General features: G+C 38.4%; 2 protein-coding genes across 12 annotated transcripts in view; both read right to left on the reverse strand.

Annotated features, from left to right (window-relative positions):
• Window positions 1-813: 813 nt before the first annotated feature.
• On the reverse strand, window positions 814-14,283 carry LOC107559013 (breast cancer type 2 susceptibility protein homolog). Its single transcript, XM_016242721.1, has 28 exons — window positions 14,128-14,283; window positions 13,810-13,902; window positions 13,498-13,719; window positions 13,345-13,417; window positions 13,209-13,252; window positions 13,055-13,083; window positions 12,610-12,721; window positions 12,313-12,368; window positions 12,097-12,178; window positions 11,280-11,975; window positions 7,587-11,198; window positions 7,399-7,500; window positions 7,233-7,302; window positions 6,767-7,140; window positions 6,376-6,566; window positions 6,048-6,235; window positions 5,736-5,906; window positions 5,301-5,655; window positions 5,063-5,218; window positions 4,803-4,950; window positions 4,568-4,677; window positions 4,229-4,430; window positions 3,976-4,142; window positions 3,735-3,873; window positions 3,346-3,599; window positions 3,110-3,235; window positions 1,878-2,258; window positions 814-1,776 (listed from the first exon to the last, which is right to left on the reverse strand). The coding sequence occupies exons 2-27, from the start codon at window positions 13,841-13,843 to the stop codon at window positions 1,914-1,916; spliced, it is 8,058 nt and encodes a 2,685-aa protein (XP_016098207.1). The 5' UTR covers window positions 13,844-13,902; window positions 14,128-14,283; the 3' UTR covers window positions 814-1,776; window positions 1,878-1,913.
• Window positions 14,284-15,225: 942 nt separating this feature from the next.
• Window positions 15,226-18,533, reverse strand: part of LOC107559014 (protein furry homolog) — a 67,700-nt gene continuing 64,392 nt past the window's right edge. For all 11 annotated transcript variants that reach the window (XM_016242729.1, XM_016242723.1, XM_016242724.1 and 8 more), the window contains 2 exons: window positions 16,945-17,150; window positions 15,226-16,441 (listed from right to left, as the gene is read on the reverse strand). In XM_016242729.1, coding sequence (XP_016098215.1) covers window positions 16,183-16,441; window positions 16,945-17,150 — 465 coding nt within the window. In that variant the 3' untranslated portion in view covers window positions 15,226-16,182. The remainder of the gene's footprint in view (window positions 16,442-16,944; window positions 17,151-18,533) is intronic.

The following is an 18,533-nucleotide window of genomic DNA, read 5'->3' on the forward strand; positions in this document are numbered from 1 at the left end:
CCAGCCTCCAAAATCCCCCCCCCCCGATTGTTTATGCCTTTGTTTAGCAAGGATGCATTAATTTGATCAAAAATGACAGTAAAGACATGTTACAAAAAAAAAGAAATTCTATTTAAAAAAAATGAGATTAACAAAAATATTAAGCAGCACAACTGCGACTGAAAAATTTAGTAATGGCTGCCAAAAATTCAGCGTTGCCATAACAGGAATATATTAAATTAAAAAAAAGTTAAAATCTTTTCAAATATAAAAAGAATTATATTTTCAACTGTAATATTTTGCAATGTTACGGTTTACTATATTTTTGATCAAATAAATGCAGCCTTATCAGAGACTTTTCAAAAACATATATTTAAAAAAATCTTTGCAACCCCAAACATTTGAACAGTAGAGAATATCAGGACTGTTCAGTACTTTAAAAAAAAATTTTTTGGCCACAATAACACTAATCTGTCAACCACTAACAGATATCATCTTCAGTGCCTCTTCACTACACAACAGTAGTGTCAACTATCTTTATCATTGTGGGCCAGGGATCTTAAAATAGAGCTGGCTGTGTGCGGAGTCAGCACATTCTCAATGATAGATGTAAAACTGAACACTGTGGAGGAAAGCCACTGATGGCACCTAACTGCAAATCTGGCATGTCTGTGGTTTTCTGAAGCATTCCTCGATGAACAAACAGATTATGGGGTTGCTTCTAAATTTCAAAAATCCTTAAAACTGATCTGAAGAGCAAACAGCCAGAATTGTAATATTTTCACACATTATTAAATATGACAATGTTCTGTATGGAAGAGAAGAAATCCCTTTGTCTGTCTTTGCGGTCTAAGCATGACAGTGAGTTTGCCAGCCAGGGGTGCGTTTCCCAAAAGCAACTATGGTCAAGTTCTGTCGTTGCTAACAGAATTCAATGGAACTAACGACCATAGTTAGCTAACGGTGGTTTTGGGAAACGCACCCCAGATCAAGAGAAGTATGTCATACTTGTTTGTCATACCCATTGCTTTCTATGCTGCCAATATCTGGTGGTTATTAAGCAATATATTCATATTTATTGTTCCATTCTCATTACTTCAGATTTAATATGAAAATGGCAGATAGGATTTCACAATCTTCCTACTGAGTTGAACCGTTCGCTGCAAGTCAAAGGCAAGTGTTAAGGCGCCACCTGCTGTTCATTAATAGAAATATATCGAAACAACAGATTGTGATATCAATTTTAGTTTTAGATTTTTACAGTCCTTGAAAAATATCAAGTGAGCGCCAGTGCAAAATTAATTGTACAATGATGCTAGGGCATTCTAGGTGGTTACTTACTAATAGTGCACTATCAAGTCATTATTATTTGTGGCCCAAGTCCTTCCATGTTTGCAAGTCTGTTTTTTAGTCATTCATCACAAAAATGTAAATCGGAATCCTTAGAAAAGCATACAAACATAAAAATAACATACCTCTTCTTACTAAGCTGCACAAACAGTGCATGTTAGTGCAAAAGTTTCATATTTTTCCAGTATAGCAATATCAGTAAGTGATGCTTGTCTTAGCAAATGCTGCTAATGTCACCTCTGTACAAAATTTTCCATCTTTTAATAAAAATGAAAATATAAACATTTTTACATATACTTTACACTTTTTCCCCCTGAGCATTGCTAACTTCTGTACTATAGTAGTACAGTCACGTAAAACAAGAATTTAAAAATGATTACAGTAATTGTAAAAAGGTGCATCTTTTTCATGTCATTTACCATCAGAGAACCACAGTAAACCAGGCAACTAGAAAGCAAAGACATAGAAGTGCTATTTGCATTTCCTGCCAACAGTAGAAATAGAGCTTTCAATGCCTTGAATGCTGTTAATCTTATGTTTCAACTCACATTTAGTGTTTCAACAGGAGAATCACACTTTTCCCATCAGCCTTCCAGTAACGCCTGGGTGTCTATCATCGCCAGCTCTTCATCATGCACCCACTTCTCCTCGCCTGGTGGGGGACATGAGGCTCGAGGTGACTCATTCTGTGGAGGTTTGGGAGTCACAGATCTCCTTGGTGGATTGAAAGTCCCGTTAATGCAGGGAGAAGCTGTATTTTTCAGAGGAGTGAGGGGTGGAGGGGATGGGATATGTGACAGGTAGTCCAAACCGCGCCTTCTTTTCAAACTTTTGGGGTCTTTTCCCTCGCTGTTACATGCAGATGCAGGAGTTCTCCTATTCAGTGGCGTGAAAGGTGAGAAAATGCTGCTCTTCTGCTGTGGGGTTACCTGGGAATTTCAACAAAGGGCATAATATGTTGATATTGCATCTAAAGAACATTAATAAAAGTGAAATAAAAATTCTTTGATAAATAGAAATTTCAAATGAACAGCATTTATCTGAAATAGAAATCTTTTGTAACAACATTAACTTTTGAACAGCAGTGTATATTTGCATATAATTTAATAAATGTTAACAACTAATGTGACCCTGGACCACAAAACCAGTCATAAGGGTAAATTTGTCAAAATTGAGATTTATACATCATCTGAAAGCTGAATAAATAAGTTTTCCATTGATGTATGGTTTGTTAGGATTGGATAATATTTGGCGAGATACAACTATTTGAAAATCTGAAATCTGAGGGTGCAAAAAAATCTAAATATTGAGAAAATCGCCTTTAAAGTTGTCCAAATGAAGTTCTTAGCAATGCATATTACTAATCAAAAATTTAGTTTTAATATATTTACAGTAGGAAATTTACAAAATATCTTCATGGAACATGATCTTTACTTAATATCCTAATGATTTTTGGCATAAAAGAAAAATCTATCATTTTGACCCATACAATGTATTTTTGGCTATTGTTACAAATATGCCCCAGCGACTTAAGACTGGTTTTGTGGTCCAGGGTCACATATATTGTTAATATTAACAAAAAAATAACTAGAAGTGATAATAATAATAATAATAAACTATCCAAAATCCAAATTTTTTTTGCAATTTTCTGAAGATGTAGGCGCTTTCGTGTGTATAGAATAAACAGTTGAAGTTAATAATTACAGTGACGCTTGCCTTAACAAGCACCACTAATAAAACCAATCTTTCACCACATAAAAAGAAAACTCATACTACTAACCCTGCAATTAATTTTTGGATTAGACTGCACACGAGGAGTTCTTGGAGACTGAAATGAACCCAAGACACCTGAAGGAACCACATCTGAGACCTTCTCCTCCACAATGCTAAAAAAATGCTCACAAGTCTGTGTAAACAACGAACATAAGTCTAATAAGCAACAACGAAAACATGAGGAATCACTCTTTCATTGTACACGTACATAAAAACAAAAATTTTAAAAACTGATTCATCAACCTGGACAAAAGTCTTTAGACGGGTCATAGCTTCTTGCAGATGGGATTCTTTGGGGTTTACAGAAAATACTGCTTGTTCTCCTGCATAAAGGCTTGGCACAGGTCCAGAGTATGGCCTCGCCTGAAGATTACTAAGAGCGACCAGTGCTCGCGGCTTTACCAGCTCTTCTAAAGCTAACTGCTCCAGACTACTGTAGGTTCTCACAGAGACCAGGTCAAAGTTCTCATCCACAAGATGCAGTAATGGGCAATGGCCTGAAAAGACATGCAAACCGTCACAATGTGTTTGAAGATATTAAGGATTGAGGAAACTAAGTGACAGACTCATTGGGGAAACAACAGCTTTGGCACTTGATAAAAGATGTTTTATGATGAATTAATGAAATTTACCTTGTTTGCCTTCTATTGAGACAATACATCCCACTATGTCCACCTCCCCACAAGGTGAACTGAATTGAGGGTTTTGAAGTTCTTTGAAGCGTACGCATTCTCGAGCACGAAAATGCTGATGCACCCATTCTGGAGACACCTGGCTCAATCACATTTTATGTAAGACCATTTTAGATGCTTGTAATGAAAATGGAAGTGATCAGTCTGTGGTGGGAGCAAAGTTATTGAACATTTAGTTTACCTCAACATCCTGGAAGAGTGTTTTCTTGGTGGCAGTGAACTGGATGTGAGCAATGCCTGAGCGTTTCTTCCCCTCTGATGTGGCAAGATTATATACCCTATATCTGTGGCCCTCTCTGAGCAACCCATACAAGTCCTGCGATGGGCGCCAGATATTCAGGGTGTAAACTAGGAAATGAAATAGCACCCAGCCATAACAGTTTAAACTGGCTCCTTCAACACCTAAACAAAGTAAAGATATTCACTTGGCTCACCACAGTCGCTCTGCAGATCTTTGCCATCGGTAATGCTGAGCTTCCAAACAGGAGTTACATCTCGATTGGGACACCCACCCTCAGCCTCCTGGGCTTCCATCACAGCTTTCTGCACACGCTCCTGCAGCTCCGCCTGCCTCTTTTCCTCCAAACAGCATCTGTACTTACTCACTGCATCCATCTGACTCGCATATAGATGGGTCTATTGAAAAGTACAAGTATATATACATATATATTATTAAAAGGTTCTATTGACCCAGTGCAGATTTATTGACCAATACTTTGTGTTTACTACCCATTGGCAAAAATATGCAAAAATGTTTGCATTAAAGTGCTGACCTCAACAGCAGGATCCCGCTCCATTGCCTCATACAACTCTTCCCCATCCTGCAGAGCTTCAACCTCATGTCGACTAAATGTCCTCCTTTGGTCTCGACTTTTCTTGTTACCTTATACGTGGAGGGAAAATACTCATCAATCCTTGTGATCCTTATATGCTTGCATACAAACCTCTGATAAAGTTTAATATAAAGGGAAAAAAAAAATAAATAAAAAAAAAATAAAAAAAACTTACCTTCCATTTCTTTTTCAAACTGGGTCTGTATTTTGGAAATAAGAAAATCCATGGATTTGTGCTTGGAGTTGCTGTGTTTTCTGGCCTCTCGATCTTCTGTACGATCGTTGCGAAATATAAAGACACCGTTGGGCTTCTTCTCCATCCACTGTTTGATGACAAAGTCAGTCATTTGTTTGGTACAAAAGTAAAATTATGAACACAAAATGTGCTTTTACAGATCAAAATGTCTCATTCAGAGCTGATGAGGTGGAGCAGACCTGAGTGGGGTAACTTCTTAACACCACAATGTTCACACAGCTCACAACACCTCCAGCAGTGAACAGTGATGATAGTTGAAAGCTGATAGGCCGAGGGTCACGATAGTAACCCAACTTAGTGTCCCACTGAGCTCGTCTTGTGCTGTTGGCTAAAATCTGAAATTCAAAAATGACAATTCAAATAAAGTCTGGCAGGATTTAGCAGTCATGGATCATCTTAGTTGAATTCCAACTTCACCTTTAGCATCAGAGATTCAGGAGCTTCCAGTGGAGGACAGGCTTCTTGTGAACCAACCAACTCGGCTCCACTGGTCACAATCTTATCACCGATTCTGAGACGGCCCTTGTTCAGCATGGCAGAGAGCGGAGGGTCTAACAGGCCTTTGATGGAATACCAGCCATCTGTGAGCCAGACCACACAGGACTCCATCTTTGCATTAGGAGATTTGTCATCTTTCACTGGCTTTTCTGGATGTTGACAAGTTTGAGCAACACCACATAAACAAAGCACTAATGTCTTAGCTGGAGTGTCGTCCCTCTCCATGATCCTCCTGAGAGCGGATCGCTGACTGTGGTCCACCTCCACATCATATCTAAGTGCAAATATCAAAGTGTTTCAGTAATTGTCAAAAGCTTTGCGTGAAAAAGTATGAGCTTTACTGAGATTCAGTACCTGAATTTTAGCTGCAGAAGTATTTGCGCTGGAGTCAAACATAGATTACCCATCAAATCTGGAAACGTTCTTTCCATGGAGGCCCGTTTCCATACAATCCATCGGTAATGGTTGAATACCCATGCATCACTGATCAGTTTGGGATCAACACCAGGTGTGTCACACAGTGCTCTGCCAAAAAAAAGGTACATTACCCAAACTAATTCCATGAAAACTGTTGTTCTGCAAGATAACAGTGCCTTTTAGCATGTAGATGAACTTGTAGATCTACATGCTATTTGTATTAATGCTGTTAAAATGCACCATGTTTACCTATAAAATTCGTCTTTGCCCACAGTACCCTTATTGTCTGGAACCAACCAGCCTCCATCAGCCAGTTGGACAGCACCAGTCTCCATGAGGAGCTCACATTTGAAGAAGTCATTACAGTCAAATCTGAATGATTCAGCATTTTCACTTGTTATTAGTGAGACCTTGTGATGTACACCATGCTGATTCAGCTGAGATGGAAAAAGATATATATATATATATATAAAAAAATAAATTAAGCAACTGTAATATACCGCCTCCAAAGTATGGTTTTGCAGTGACTTAAAACACAGTGGAATAATTAAGTATCAAAACATTTATCAAAATGTACCTCCTCCTGTGTGTATTGACCAGGACATTTGCGCCCCACAGCATCTCTCAGACCTATTCTAGGGACACCAGAAGTCTTAGCAAGGTAAAGGCTGCCAGATAGTGGACGAATAGTCTGCCTTTTCTTCTTTCTGAGTCTCATGTCTTGCATATCCCTAGCTAGGTTCAAGGTCTCCCAGCATGTCTCTGTGTCTATTAACATCCCAAGAAAAAAAACATTAGGATTCATTGCTGTATTTAAAGAATCATTCATTTCTATCTCTATCATTTGTGGACATGGCCATACAAATCGGTACAACCCCAATACTATGTGACAATATATATTTAAAATACAAAATTAGTAAATAAATTTAGTAGTAAAATTACTATTAGTTAGTAAAGTAAATGGCTACCTTTCTCTTCAGAGTCCATGATTTTTAATGGTATGGTTTCCACTGAAGTGGTTGGTTGAGGGTTAGAACCCTCATGTAGGTTCTTCCTATCACAATATTGTGCAACATTGTCACTATGTGATACAGAAGTTGTCATATTTTGGTCTATTTGATTGCCATGTTCAGTTGTTTCTTTGTTCTCCTTCTTGAAATGTGGGATAAAACCAGTGGACACTTCAGTAGAGACATCTTGACAGTTTGATGTCTCGGTCTTCATATCCTTTTGAAAAGGGGGCACAAACACCCCTTCTTTAGGGTCTGAGTTACGTCTATTTTGGACAGATACAGTTGAACATGATTGCTTGAGGTCATCTGACTTTTGGTCCACAGGATGCCTGCATTTTTAAGAGAACTTGTAAGAATTAAAGATGTCTTGTCATATTAAATAGTAAAGAGAGTTAACTATTAAAACAGTAAAACAACCTACCAATCTGGACCAGTGACATCTGGCTTGAGGTGGACATTGTAACTGAAGACACGCCGGTCTCTTAAAGTTCCTACAACAGGTATATGTAAAAGATAAAAAAAATTAAACAGCACCTCATAATAAAATAAAATAAATAATTTATTTATTTATGAATAAAACATCTAACCGTTTGGACAGCTTTTAAGTGGTGCGAGGCCTGAGGTCTTTGTATCTAATGTCCGGTCAAACTCTAAGAGAAGTTGTCTTTTCAAAGGAGGCTGACCTGAATCTAAACAGAACAAAGTAGTATATACAATGAGAGGTTAAATAATAAAATGTATTTACTTAAAACATGAAACATTCTGTTGCCTATACCTGCTACATTTCTGGCATCAAACGGACGCTTCCTTCTCTTATGGCCGAAAGATCCCTGTGCCTGTAGATCATTAACAGATTGACATTTTTGGTCCTCTGTCATCGCCAAACTGCCTGATTCATTCAGGTTATCATCTGCCAGTAAAGCTTTAGTGCAAGCCATTGCTTCCTGCTCAAAGTACTTCTGCTGGGTGTCTGTGCAACTGTTAAAATTCAAAGAGTGCAAGTCTAGTTGTGCAGGTTCATTCTGAGTTGTTTTAGATGGCAAAGGACGCAGAGTGGTTTTGGTTTGTCTATCTTTATGTTGAGGACGGCATTTTGAGGAATCACTCTGTAGCAGCTGGCTATCAGTAACAGTAACTTGGGCGTCACAATCTCTGAATAATTTAGAAGCCTCCTCAAGGGTAGCTTTTGATACGGACACACCTTTCCCACTCGCAGTACTGAAACCATAATTTTTCTTGTTTAGTTGTTCAAACTTTAGGTTTAAATCCACCATGTCCTCACTGCTTTTATGAGAACTCTTAGCTTGAGGTGGGACTTCCTCAGATGATAAATTTTCCTCTTCACAATCTTTAAAAAGACTCTTGGCCCTCTGAACTGCAGTAGCAGAGACGGCCACCTTCTTCCCACCTGCTGTAGAGAATCCTATGTTGTTTCTTGAAGAATTTTCAGGCTCATGACAAAAGGAGGTGTCATCACATCCTGCAAATGCTGCTCTAACCTCACTCAGTGCCTTTTCGGAGACGGTAACATCTTTGCCACTGGCAGTGCTGAAACCTTGACAGACTTGGTGCTGAAGACTCCCAGAAGCTAAACTCTCCTCTTCACAATCTTTAAAAAGACTATTTGCCCTTTGCAGGGCAGTAGCAGAGAAGGCCACCTTCTTCCCACCGGCTGTAGTGAATCCTATGTTTTTTCCTGAAGAATTCCCAGTCTCATGCTCATGGCTGAAGGAGACGTCACGGCAACCTGCAAATGCCGTTCTTATCTTAGTCAGTGGCTTTTTTGAGACATCACTGAAACCTTTAAAGTTTTGGTGCTGAAGATCTTCAAATGATAAGCGCTCTTCTTCACAATCTCTGAAGAGATTCTTTGCCTTTTGCAGCCCAGCAGCAGAGACAGCCACCTTCTTCCCACCTGCTGTAGAGAATCCTTTGTGTTTTCTTATAGAGCTAGTGTCGGTTTGGATATCAACAACCTGCTTTGTCTTTGGAGATCCATCAGCACATGAGAAAACATCAACAGACTCAGATAACAGATCCTTACCACTTTGTAGTGCTCCAGCTGTGATGGACACCTTCTTACCACTGGCAGTACTGAAACCACAGTTGCCATTAGGAGGAAGCAACTCATAAGGATGCTTAGAAAAGTCACTTTGAAGGCCTTTCTCCTCACATACTTCTTCCTGAGGGGGTTGCTGGACTGAAGAGGGCAGCAATAAGAAGTCATCAGTCAGTTCAGAGTCTCTGAGAACAGTGCTGGCCTCCATGTGTGACACATTTGAAAATGTCACACGTTTACAGTTTGGAGTAAATGCATTTACTCGGTTGATTTCAACATCCAGTTTGTCATTGATTCCCTCCATTTTCGCAGATTCCAAGTCAATATTTTCATCACAGTCTTTAAATATGGCCTTTGCCTTCTTAAGGGCACTGGCTGAAACTGAAACTCCTTTCCCGCTGGCGGTCTGAAAGCCATAGCCTTCCTCTGACTGAGGCGAAAAAGTTTCTGAGGGAAAAATCTTTGCGAAAACTTCTTTAGGATCACTGCTAGATTTCTGTTCTTGAAAGACCTTCTCGCTGTTGAAGGAAAGCTTATCCACGCCATCAGATATTTTGGTTACTAAGTGCGGCTGACTTATTTTTATAGAGGTATTACTCCAAGAAATTGCTTTAGTTTTTTCACCCAAACAATTCTGCTCTTTTCTTTCATTTTCTGTCACTTGCTTATGTATCTCTTTACACGCTGCATTTACATTTCCAGAGCTGAAATTTACTTGTTTAATCTGAAGGTAGGTTTTATTTTCTGTGCTCATACTGTCAAAAGTACTGAATGTAGGCTCTGTTTCAACATGCTCTGGCTTTATTACTCCGATGTCCACCTTGACTTCTTTATTATATATGGCTTTTTGATCATACTCTTCAAAAAAGTGCCTTGCATTGTTTAAACTCTTTTCTGATATACTCATAGCTTCCCCTTTAGCAGTTTTAAAACCGAAAAAATGGACTGGAGTATTATCACTGAAATGAGACCGTATACTCTTAATTCCATCAACTAAAGAACTGTCTTCAGCCACTGACAAAGGTACAATGCCATTTCGTGTTTCCTTTGACATGGTGCATGGTAATTTGGCAGCATCTACAATTTGAATATGATCAGAAGTGTTTACTGAAGAAGAGTCCGTCTTGACGGGATGCTTTCCTTTCACAACATCACAGTTAAAACTATCATCAAAGTCGATGCCGTAGAGTATATCGGGATCCCACTCTTTCTCTGTAGTGTGGTTGTCTGAGCCATGATTTGTTGGTTTGAACTGGGTAAATTCATGTTGACTATTTGCTTCCTCCAAAAGATTGCACAATTCTGTAACATCAGCCTTTTGAGATGCTGTCAAAGTGCCATTGTCCTCATCATCTTCACGGCTGGAGTCCACTGCAGTGGGTTTGTGTGTGCTGTTAATGTTGAACATAGTCTGCCTTTCAGCACTTCTTTTGAAATCCAATTTTTGATGAATGCACTTTGACGAGTCTGAACCACTCCCCAATTCCTCTTTCAAAAGAGTCTCTGTTTGAAAGCCAACATTTGAAACTGCAATATTCCTCTTTGAACCGGTTTTATAATCGGATTCATTTGACTGAGGTGAAGAACAGCTTGAAATATTAATTTTAAAGCTCTTTGGACTGTCACTCCTTGGAGCATCACTAACACACAGTCTTGACGCATGGTTAGGGAAGATGGATTGTTCTATGGGCGATCGGTTTGCATTAGTGCTTCCCGAAACTGATTTGCACAATGTTTCTATCGTTTGATCATGTTTTGGAGTAGTTCTATTTAAGGTGTTGATCAAAACATCCCCTGCAGCTTCATCTAATGATGCTTTGGCCTTCATTATAGCCTTATTTGGTATGGAAATGGCCTTGTTGTTTGCCATTTTAAAAGAAGGTAAAAACTCTTTGATGTCTGCACACGAGGTTGTTGTACCATCCAAATCTGAAAAGGTGGTGGGGCAACCACTGTCGTGGCTGATTTCAAAAGTTGTAAGCATGACTGTTGACTTGTTTGGAGAGTTCATAGATATGTCTGCTAAATTACAGAAGTCACTGTGACTACCATCTTCGTTCTTCTCCTCAAGTTCTGCTTTATGTTGCATTTGGCCATTTTGATCATTCTGTACAGCCAGGTCAAGCAGTGCTCCTGGCATTATTTCTTGTGTGAAATCCTCTGCAAATGCCTTGGAAAGCTGCGTCATATCCAGTCCTAGATCAAGATCATGGATTTCTGTAGATAACTGTTTGAAGTCTTGTGGCTGTGTATGATTATTGATTGCATTTTCACTGGCGACTGTGGATTCATTAAGGTCACTAGACACCTCTTCCACTGAGGGATTTTCTGTAAAATGCAGAGCAAAAATGTTGTTCAGAAAACGCACACAATATATTTAAGAAAAATGTAATACATTGAACACCTTACCTTTGAGTGTTTGGTCGAAACATACTGGTTGAGTTTCTTTGTGTCCAATTACTGTCTTTGACAGATCTGAACTTGGCACTTGATACACAAACTTTCTGGACTTTCTAGAAAGCATGAAAGCAGGCGATTTGTCTAACAAAGACTTCTGACACTGAGCTCCTTCTGGATAAGACTTGAGTCTTACAGTCTGTGAAAAAGTTTGGCTACTTTCTGCAATGCAGTTGAAAACAGTACAACCATTAATTTCACTGGATGCTACAGTGTTGTGATTGTTTATCAAAGACGCGGTTGAACAGTCTCCATTAAGAGTGGATTCTGATAAACTTAGGGGGGTCCATTGAGTGATATCTTTGTTTTTGCAGGGGCTTTTTGTTTCTACATCATCCTTTAATATCTCTTCTGACTCTGAAGTTAGAACAACTGATTTGACATCTTTTGAGGAATCTGTTATTCTCCTTCTGATCCTCTCTTTGGTTTTGATTCTTCGCAGAGTTGAAGTGCTGTTGCTAAAGAATATTGACAACACGTCCTCGGCACCATCAAGAACATTCTGCACTGTGTTGCGGACGTCCCCATCCTCTATAGCGCTGGGAACCTTCTGCTTCCACAGACCACTTGTATCAAGAGATGAATTTAGAGAGCAAACAGGCTTTTCTCCCAGGTCATCAGACTGAAGAGTCTCACTTTCGGCAATCACTGAAGAGAAGATAACAGAATAATCAGAATTATTCTTGAAGTTAATAATATGTGTATGCATTTCAAATTAACCATTTTATTTATTTTCTGTATAGTTTCAAATATACAGTGTCACACTCACCCTCTTGTTTTAGTGTTGTATCATTCAATGTTGCATTGCTTGCAGAGCCTTTCGAGAGAGATGGGAAGAGTTTCCGCACAAACTAGTGTGTGTATAAGAGTGAGAACAAGCCATCACCATTAATTACATGTTGGTAAAAACAGGCTCTCAGCATTTCATGCACCATAATCCAAAATTCTTTACATTATATATACAGAAACTTAGATTTGCACTTACAATTGCTTCCTTGTCTTTGAGGCCACTTACTGATAGAGCGCGTTCCTCTGTTTTGGCTAAAGAGAAATAAAAATAACTCTTGCTGAATAGCTCATATCTGATCAGGAGACCAGTGTGATTGCAACACATTCAATTCTATGGATTCAAGATACAATGGATTAATAAAATTATTCTTTTACTGACTTTTTCATTGTTTTTTTCCCCCCATCGCATATTATTTTACACTCTCCTCTACTAAATTCATCTAAAGAGACAAGACTTTAATTTTCATACATAGGCAATTAATTTCACACTTACGCAATATCACAGTGGGAGTCAAAGAGGATGGTGTGTTAAAGGAGCTGGTCCAGGATAAGTCAGGGTTGATTTGTGCCCCAAGGCTCTCCGATATCTGTTTTGCCGAGCATGCCTGAAACAGAACAAACTCAGCATTATAATTAAAGTCTAGAATGCCATCTGAACTTAATGTGAAACAGTGTTTGCAACCAATTTTACTTTTGTAACATGACATGATTCTGAAACATGATAGGTGAAGAGGAGGGTTCAAAAATAAAAGGGCTTTAGTACTTTAATAAGAGTGATATTAGCCAAAATTAAAATGTTTTAACATATTGCTGAAACACAATTTTTTGTTTGGACAAACATATATGCCATTAATGAGTCATGCAAAAAACATGACCAACGACATGAATTAAGATTATAAATATGACACAACCAGTTTTGTGAACTTGTGTTGACTTACCAAAGACCTTTTTGGTGTATCCAGAAGGCCTGTGGTGTCACATATGGAAGTTGTTAAAAAAATAAAGTACAGTATTTAATATTAGAACACAAAACAATCTTGTTATTTCTTTATTTTTTTTAAAAAAATCTAATCTAATCTAAAACCTGCTCACCAAAGCTATCTCCAGGTTTTTCACAGGATCCATCAAACCTTTGACTACAAAGAATAGGAAAGAAAGTTTCATTCACTTTCTGCTTGACTTTCATATTATATGAAATTTATATTCTCATACTCATGAACAGAATTACCTGTCTTTGGCTGAACCAAACAAACAAGGGCTTGATTCTGTCCAGGGAAATGCTGATGAGTCTCCATTAACCGCTGGGTGGAAACAAAACAATTATAAAGGATTATGTCCTTTATTTATACATACTTCATACATAACACAACAACTACGATACCTTCATAAGGAGACTCTTCATTAGGAATGGAAGCAGGGGACTGAAAGTGTGGTTGCTTGAATATTTTGGGTGTAGAAAACAGCTGACTGGCCAGGGCTGATGTCTCTGGTACTTTGACAGTCTTCTCCTCCTCCTCACCTTTTGAACTGTTAGGACGTCCTTCATCTCTGGAAGCTTTTGCAGTCAACTCCTCAAACCAGTCAGGATTAAGAGGTCCAAGCTCTTAATTCACAAAATTCAGATTAGTTTCAAAGATTTGAAATATGGTAGCGCTATAAATATATATATATATATATTATTATAAGTGTCTACCTTTGTCAATTTGATGAAAGAAATTGTCAAACATGCTGCCATGAGTGTGATGGGGTTAAATCCGAACCAAGCACAATAATGTTTTCATTGGACCTAGCGTACAGATAAACAAACAAAAACATAAACATGTAAACCAGTGTATCTTCTATCTCTGACATCAATGTATCTGGTTCATATTACGTAGTTAACGAGTAACAGTTTGTCAGCGAGATTTAAGTAACTAATTAAAAGTAACTGTTCCATGTCACGCATATCACCGTTTACTCAGCTAACGTTATCTGAACTAGCTACAAACAGGAAAACAGGTCTGGAAGTCACCGTAAATGAACGTGTTGGCACAGATGAAAGCTTTTTGTAACGTCTGAGTTTTCGAAGTTAAATGAAATGTCGTCTTCATCTCCGATTCAAGATGTTTTATTCCCTGAAGCGTTCTGAGAGGATCTGTTTATTCTGCGCGTGGTGGATAAAGCTGGTTTAACACATCCCGCCAATAAGCGCCGTGTCGTCAACAGAAGAGCTGTTGTCTCGACCAATCAAAATGCGAGCGTCTGTTCAGGGGGCGGACTTGCAGCACTGAATCGAAACTGGAAATAGTTGATTAGAGATTTATTAAGAGAGAGAGAGAGAGAGAGAGAGAGAGAGATCTATATTCTACTCTAATCTATTCTATGCTAAAACTTCTTTTAACTTTTTGAATTACTTTAATAATAAAAAAGAATTTAAATTAAACTTTTCATTTTATGTTATAATACATGATGGAGTGTGCATAGTTTTGGACAGTTTGTTCAGTAGTTTATATTTTTTATTTACAAATTACTGGTAGTTTATATAGTATAGTCTCTATTCACATTGAGTAGATAAAGTTTTTCTTCCTCATTTGAAGCATTTTATCACCTGTTATTTTATTTACTTCTTTATACTTTATGCTTGTTCCATAAATAATGAATTAATATCTAAAAAAAATATGTCATTTGCACACATTTGTTTTAGACACTTTTATGTTAGATAACAGTTATGACACATAATATCTAAACTAAAATGAGAATTTTGTCTGTTAAAAAAACAGAAACATGTTTTAAAAAATTTGATTTCACTGTTAACAAGCACTTCTGTTTGCACAACTGACAAATACAATTTTTGCCTTTGAGTGTCTTTATTATTTCCGTTGTGGTGCACCAGAGGGCGCACTACCATAAAAATACTACATGATGCATTGCTTGATTTCAGTTTTGATCCTCTCATTTAAGATTACCTTTAGGAAAAAAGTCATTTAAATTGTATAATTTAGTTCTACAATAAAAAATATCAACAAACAAACGTGCATCCTAAAATCATTCTCATTACAGATCTAAATCTACTTAAGCACATAGACATAAGTATCCATATAAAAAACCCACTGACTAAGCAGACTTTTTCATTAATATTATTTATTGATCTATTTATTGCATGCACACTTTTTATACAGCAGACAGCAAAATAAAACCATAAAAATAAAATCTTACAAGTCTGGGCTACACTCCCACTACTATGTACAAATCTTTCATTTAAAATAATTTCTTATTCCATAAATATATCTATTTAGTCTTATTGTACATACCTTTGAATGCTTGGCCATTTCAATAGACAGAATAGACATAATTCCATCCTAAAAAAAACTATACTATTTTACGATGATCAAAACATGATCTTCCTTTTAAGAATATAAATCAACCTTCTAGGAGCAACTAAACAGTAGAAAGACATTAGTAAAACCAAACACCCCCATTCATAAATAAGTGCTGGATGACCCCTTTATGCATCCAGGTCTCTCTGACTGTAGCATTGCATTGTGTTAGAGACATTCTGTCTGTACAGATAAAAGCTGAGGCATGGGTGCGCACTGTGAAAAGTCGGATCTTTTTAAACATTTTTTTAAAAGCCACATTAACAATGGCTTTCCGTTTTTATTTGAAATAAAAAAGCAAGAATAGAACATTTATGTATCATCAAGTAGCTGAGAGCACTGAAATTTTAAAACATTCTCTCTAAGATGAAAAGTTTCACTTGGTGTGAGGCATTGCACATTTTCCCGTTACATGTATAATGGTAGGCTTTGGTATACCTTTGATGTCTGCAGTGATAGAGGCCCCATTTCAGAGGCAGGGGCGGCCCCTTACATACATAGTAGCGCAAAGAAGCCAAGGATTCAACTTCTTTTTCTGTCCCCTGTTGCATTTTTCCAAGCTATATTAGCTGTACATCCTTAAAGCTCTTAAGGTAAGCAGAGGCAGGACAGTAATGAGTGCACTAGGGGGGAACAGTGAAGGCAGCAGCAACTTCAGACAGGAGTGGTGGAAAGAAGGCCAATGCCGGCCTGATCCCTTAAAGTTCAACTCAAAGGCTGATGCCGGTCACGCTGGAGTCAGGAAGGAAGGCAGTGATGGCCCGGTAGCCCTGTGCCCATCGAATCATGTCTCGGATCTCGCAGTTGAGCTCAGTGAGTCGGTTGCATATCTCCGATAGGTCTTGTTTTGAACCGACCAGGGCAAAGGTTCCTGTCTGACCCAGAGTTTGGTGCCGGAAATAGATGTTGAGTAGAGTCTGAATCTCATTCTCGGAGCTGCTGCCGAAGATGTCACTTGGCCACATTTTCCTGAAACAAAGTGATTATAATTATTTCACATAATTAAAATACAAAGCACTGCATATTACTCCACTGTTACTGCACTGCATATTACTCATTCATTTTCTATTCCTGAAGAGATTATCAATAAATCGAAGGAATAAATGTAAAGGAATAGTTCACCCAAAAATTCAAATTCTGTCATTATTTACTCACCCTCATGTCGTTCCAAACTTCTATGGATTTCTTTCTTCTACAGAACACAAAAGAAGATATTTTGGAAGAACCAAACAGTTTAGTTTCCCATTGACTTTAACTGTATGACTTTTTTGTCCATACAATGGAAGTCAATGGGAACCAAAACTGTTTGGCTAATAACATTCTTCAAAATATCTTCTTTTGTGTTCCACAGAAATATGTGAATACAGTTTTTGAGTAGATAATAACAGAGATTTAATTTTTGTGTGGACTATCCCTTTAAATTCCATTATAAAACAATAAGCTGCAGTCATTTCTCTGGGTGGGAAGTTTACCTGCATTCCTGTATGTAACGGATGGCTCTGGAGAACTCGTTGGTTTTCAGGCTCTCTAGAATGGCCTGCACAGCAGCCTCAGAGGAGCTGAAGGAGGATTCAGTGGTGGGTTCTCTCGGCTCAGCTGCAGACTCATTGGCCACTGAGGCTGCTGCTGCCCTCAGGTTACTTCTCAACTCACTCAACTCTCTGGATATGTTCTGCAGCTAAAAGGGAGAACATTTATATGTGAACATGCATGTATCATATGAATTATTTTCTGAGAAAAACTGAACCCTTCCAAAAAGATACAGTGGCGGTACCATAAGTACAGGAGTTGGAATCTGCTCATTTAGCAGTTTTGCGTGAGTGCGAAAAAGTTGCCCACAAAGATTTCATTCATGTTTAAGTAGGCCAGGCGGAGTCACCATGCTGACCAACAGAAAGCTGCTTGGTTTGAAAGTGACTTCTGTGTGAGCAGAGCTTCATACATCGCAACATTATTGACAGTGCACCTGTTTTGGCCCACAAAATGTAGCTAAAATAGCGCTAATGTGACCACACCTTAAAACAAGGGAATGAATTAGCACAATGTGGCCATAATTTAACCAAAACAAGCAAATTAATGAATAAGCTGTGGGAACAAATTCTTAATTCGTGGCCATAATCTCTTTTTATTCTGTGCATGTCATGTTCAGGCCTCCATACTAAATAAGTAAGATTTGCAAGCTAGACTTTTTCTATTCCAGTAAAAAAAATGTCTTAAAGGGGTCATATGATCCGATTTCAAGTTTTCCTTTCTCTTTGGAGTGTTACAAGCTGATTGTGCATAGATAAGATCCCTGAAGTTGCAAAGACTAAAGCCTCAAAACCAAAGAGATATTCTTTATCAAAGTTAAGACTCTGCCACGCCCCCCTAAAATGGCTCGTTCTAACACGCCCCCACATATCTACCTCACTGTGTGGAAATATTTGCATAATGCGCCCAAATGTGCACGCAAAGAAAGGCGGCGTGGTTTCAGTAACCGCAGTTAGTGTTGAAGCAGCCATGTCAGGGAGACGCTGTGTGTTTCTAGGCGAAAGCAAAAGCACTTTATTTGGCCTTCCGAAAGTAGATGCATTTAGGAATCTTTAAGATTACTTACAACAGAACAGCAATGCATTTTATGGACGACCGTTTCGTGAACCTAGGAGAGGAGGTAATTCTGACTTTGCTATGACAATCTGGCGCTTCTGAATCAGCTACTGTTTTGTTATTAGTTTAAGTATTTGCTATTGACTGTTCAAATGCGGAGTTTTGCGCATCGTGTGTGTGTGTGTGTGTGCGTGCGTGCGTGCGTGCATGCGTGTGTGTGTGACAGAGAATGAGAGAGATCACAGTAGAGTCAGCTGTCTTAACCGTGGCTTGTGTACTGCAAACACATACCAGCTTCATCACTGTGTCCGTCACGAGACTCTGTTCCCCTTTCGGGCTCTGTCTTTACATTTATTTTGAAAGATGAAGCTCGCGATTATGGTAAGGGGCATTACATTTCCGACGAGTGCTTGCGGTGTTCGGCCAATCACAATGCACTGGGTCAGCTGGCCAATCAGAGCACACTGCGCTTGTC

The sequence above is a fragment of the Sinocyclocheilus grahami genome, unplaced genomic scaffold (genome assembly GCF_001515645.1).
Source record: "Sinocyclocheilus grahami isolate Dianchi unplaced genomic scaffold, SAMN03320097.WGS_v1.1 scaffold671.1, whole genome shotgun sequence".
Classification (NCBI taxonomy): domain Eukaryota; kingdom Metazoa; phylum Chordata; class Actinopteri; order Cypriniformes; family Cyprinidae; genus Sinocyclocheilus; species Sinocyclocheilus grahami.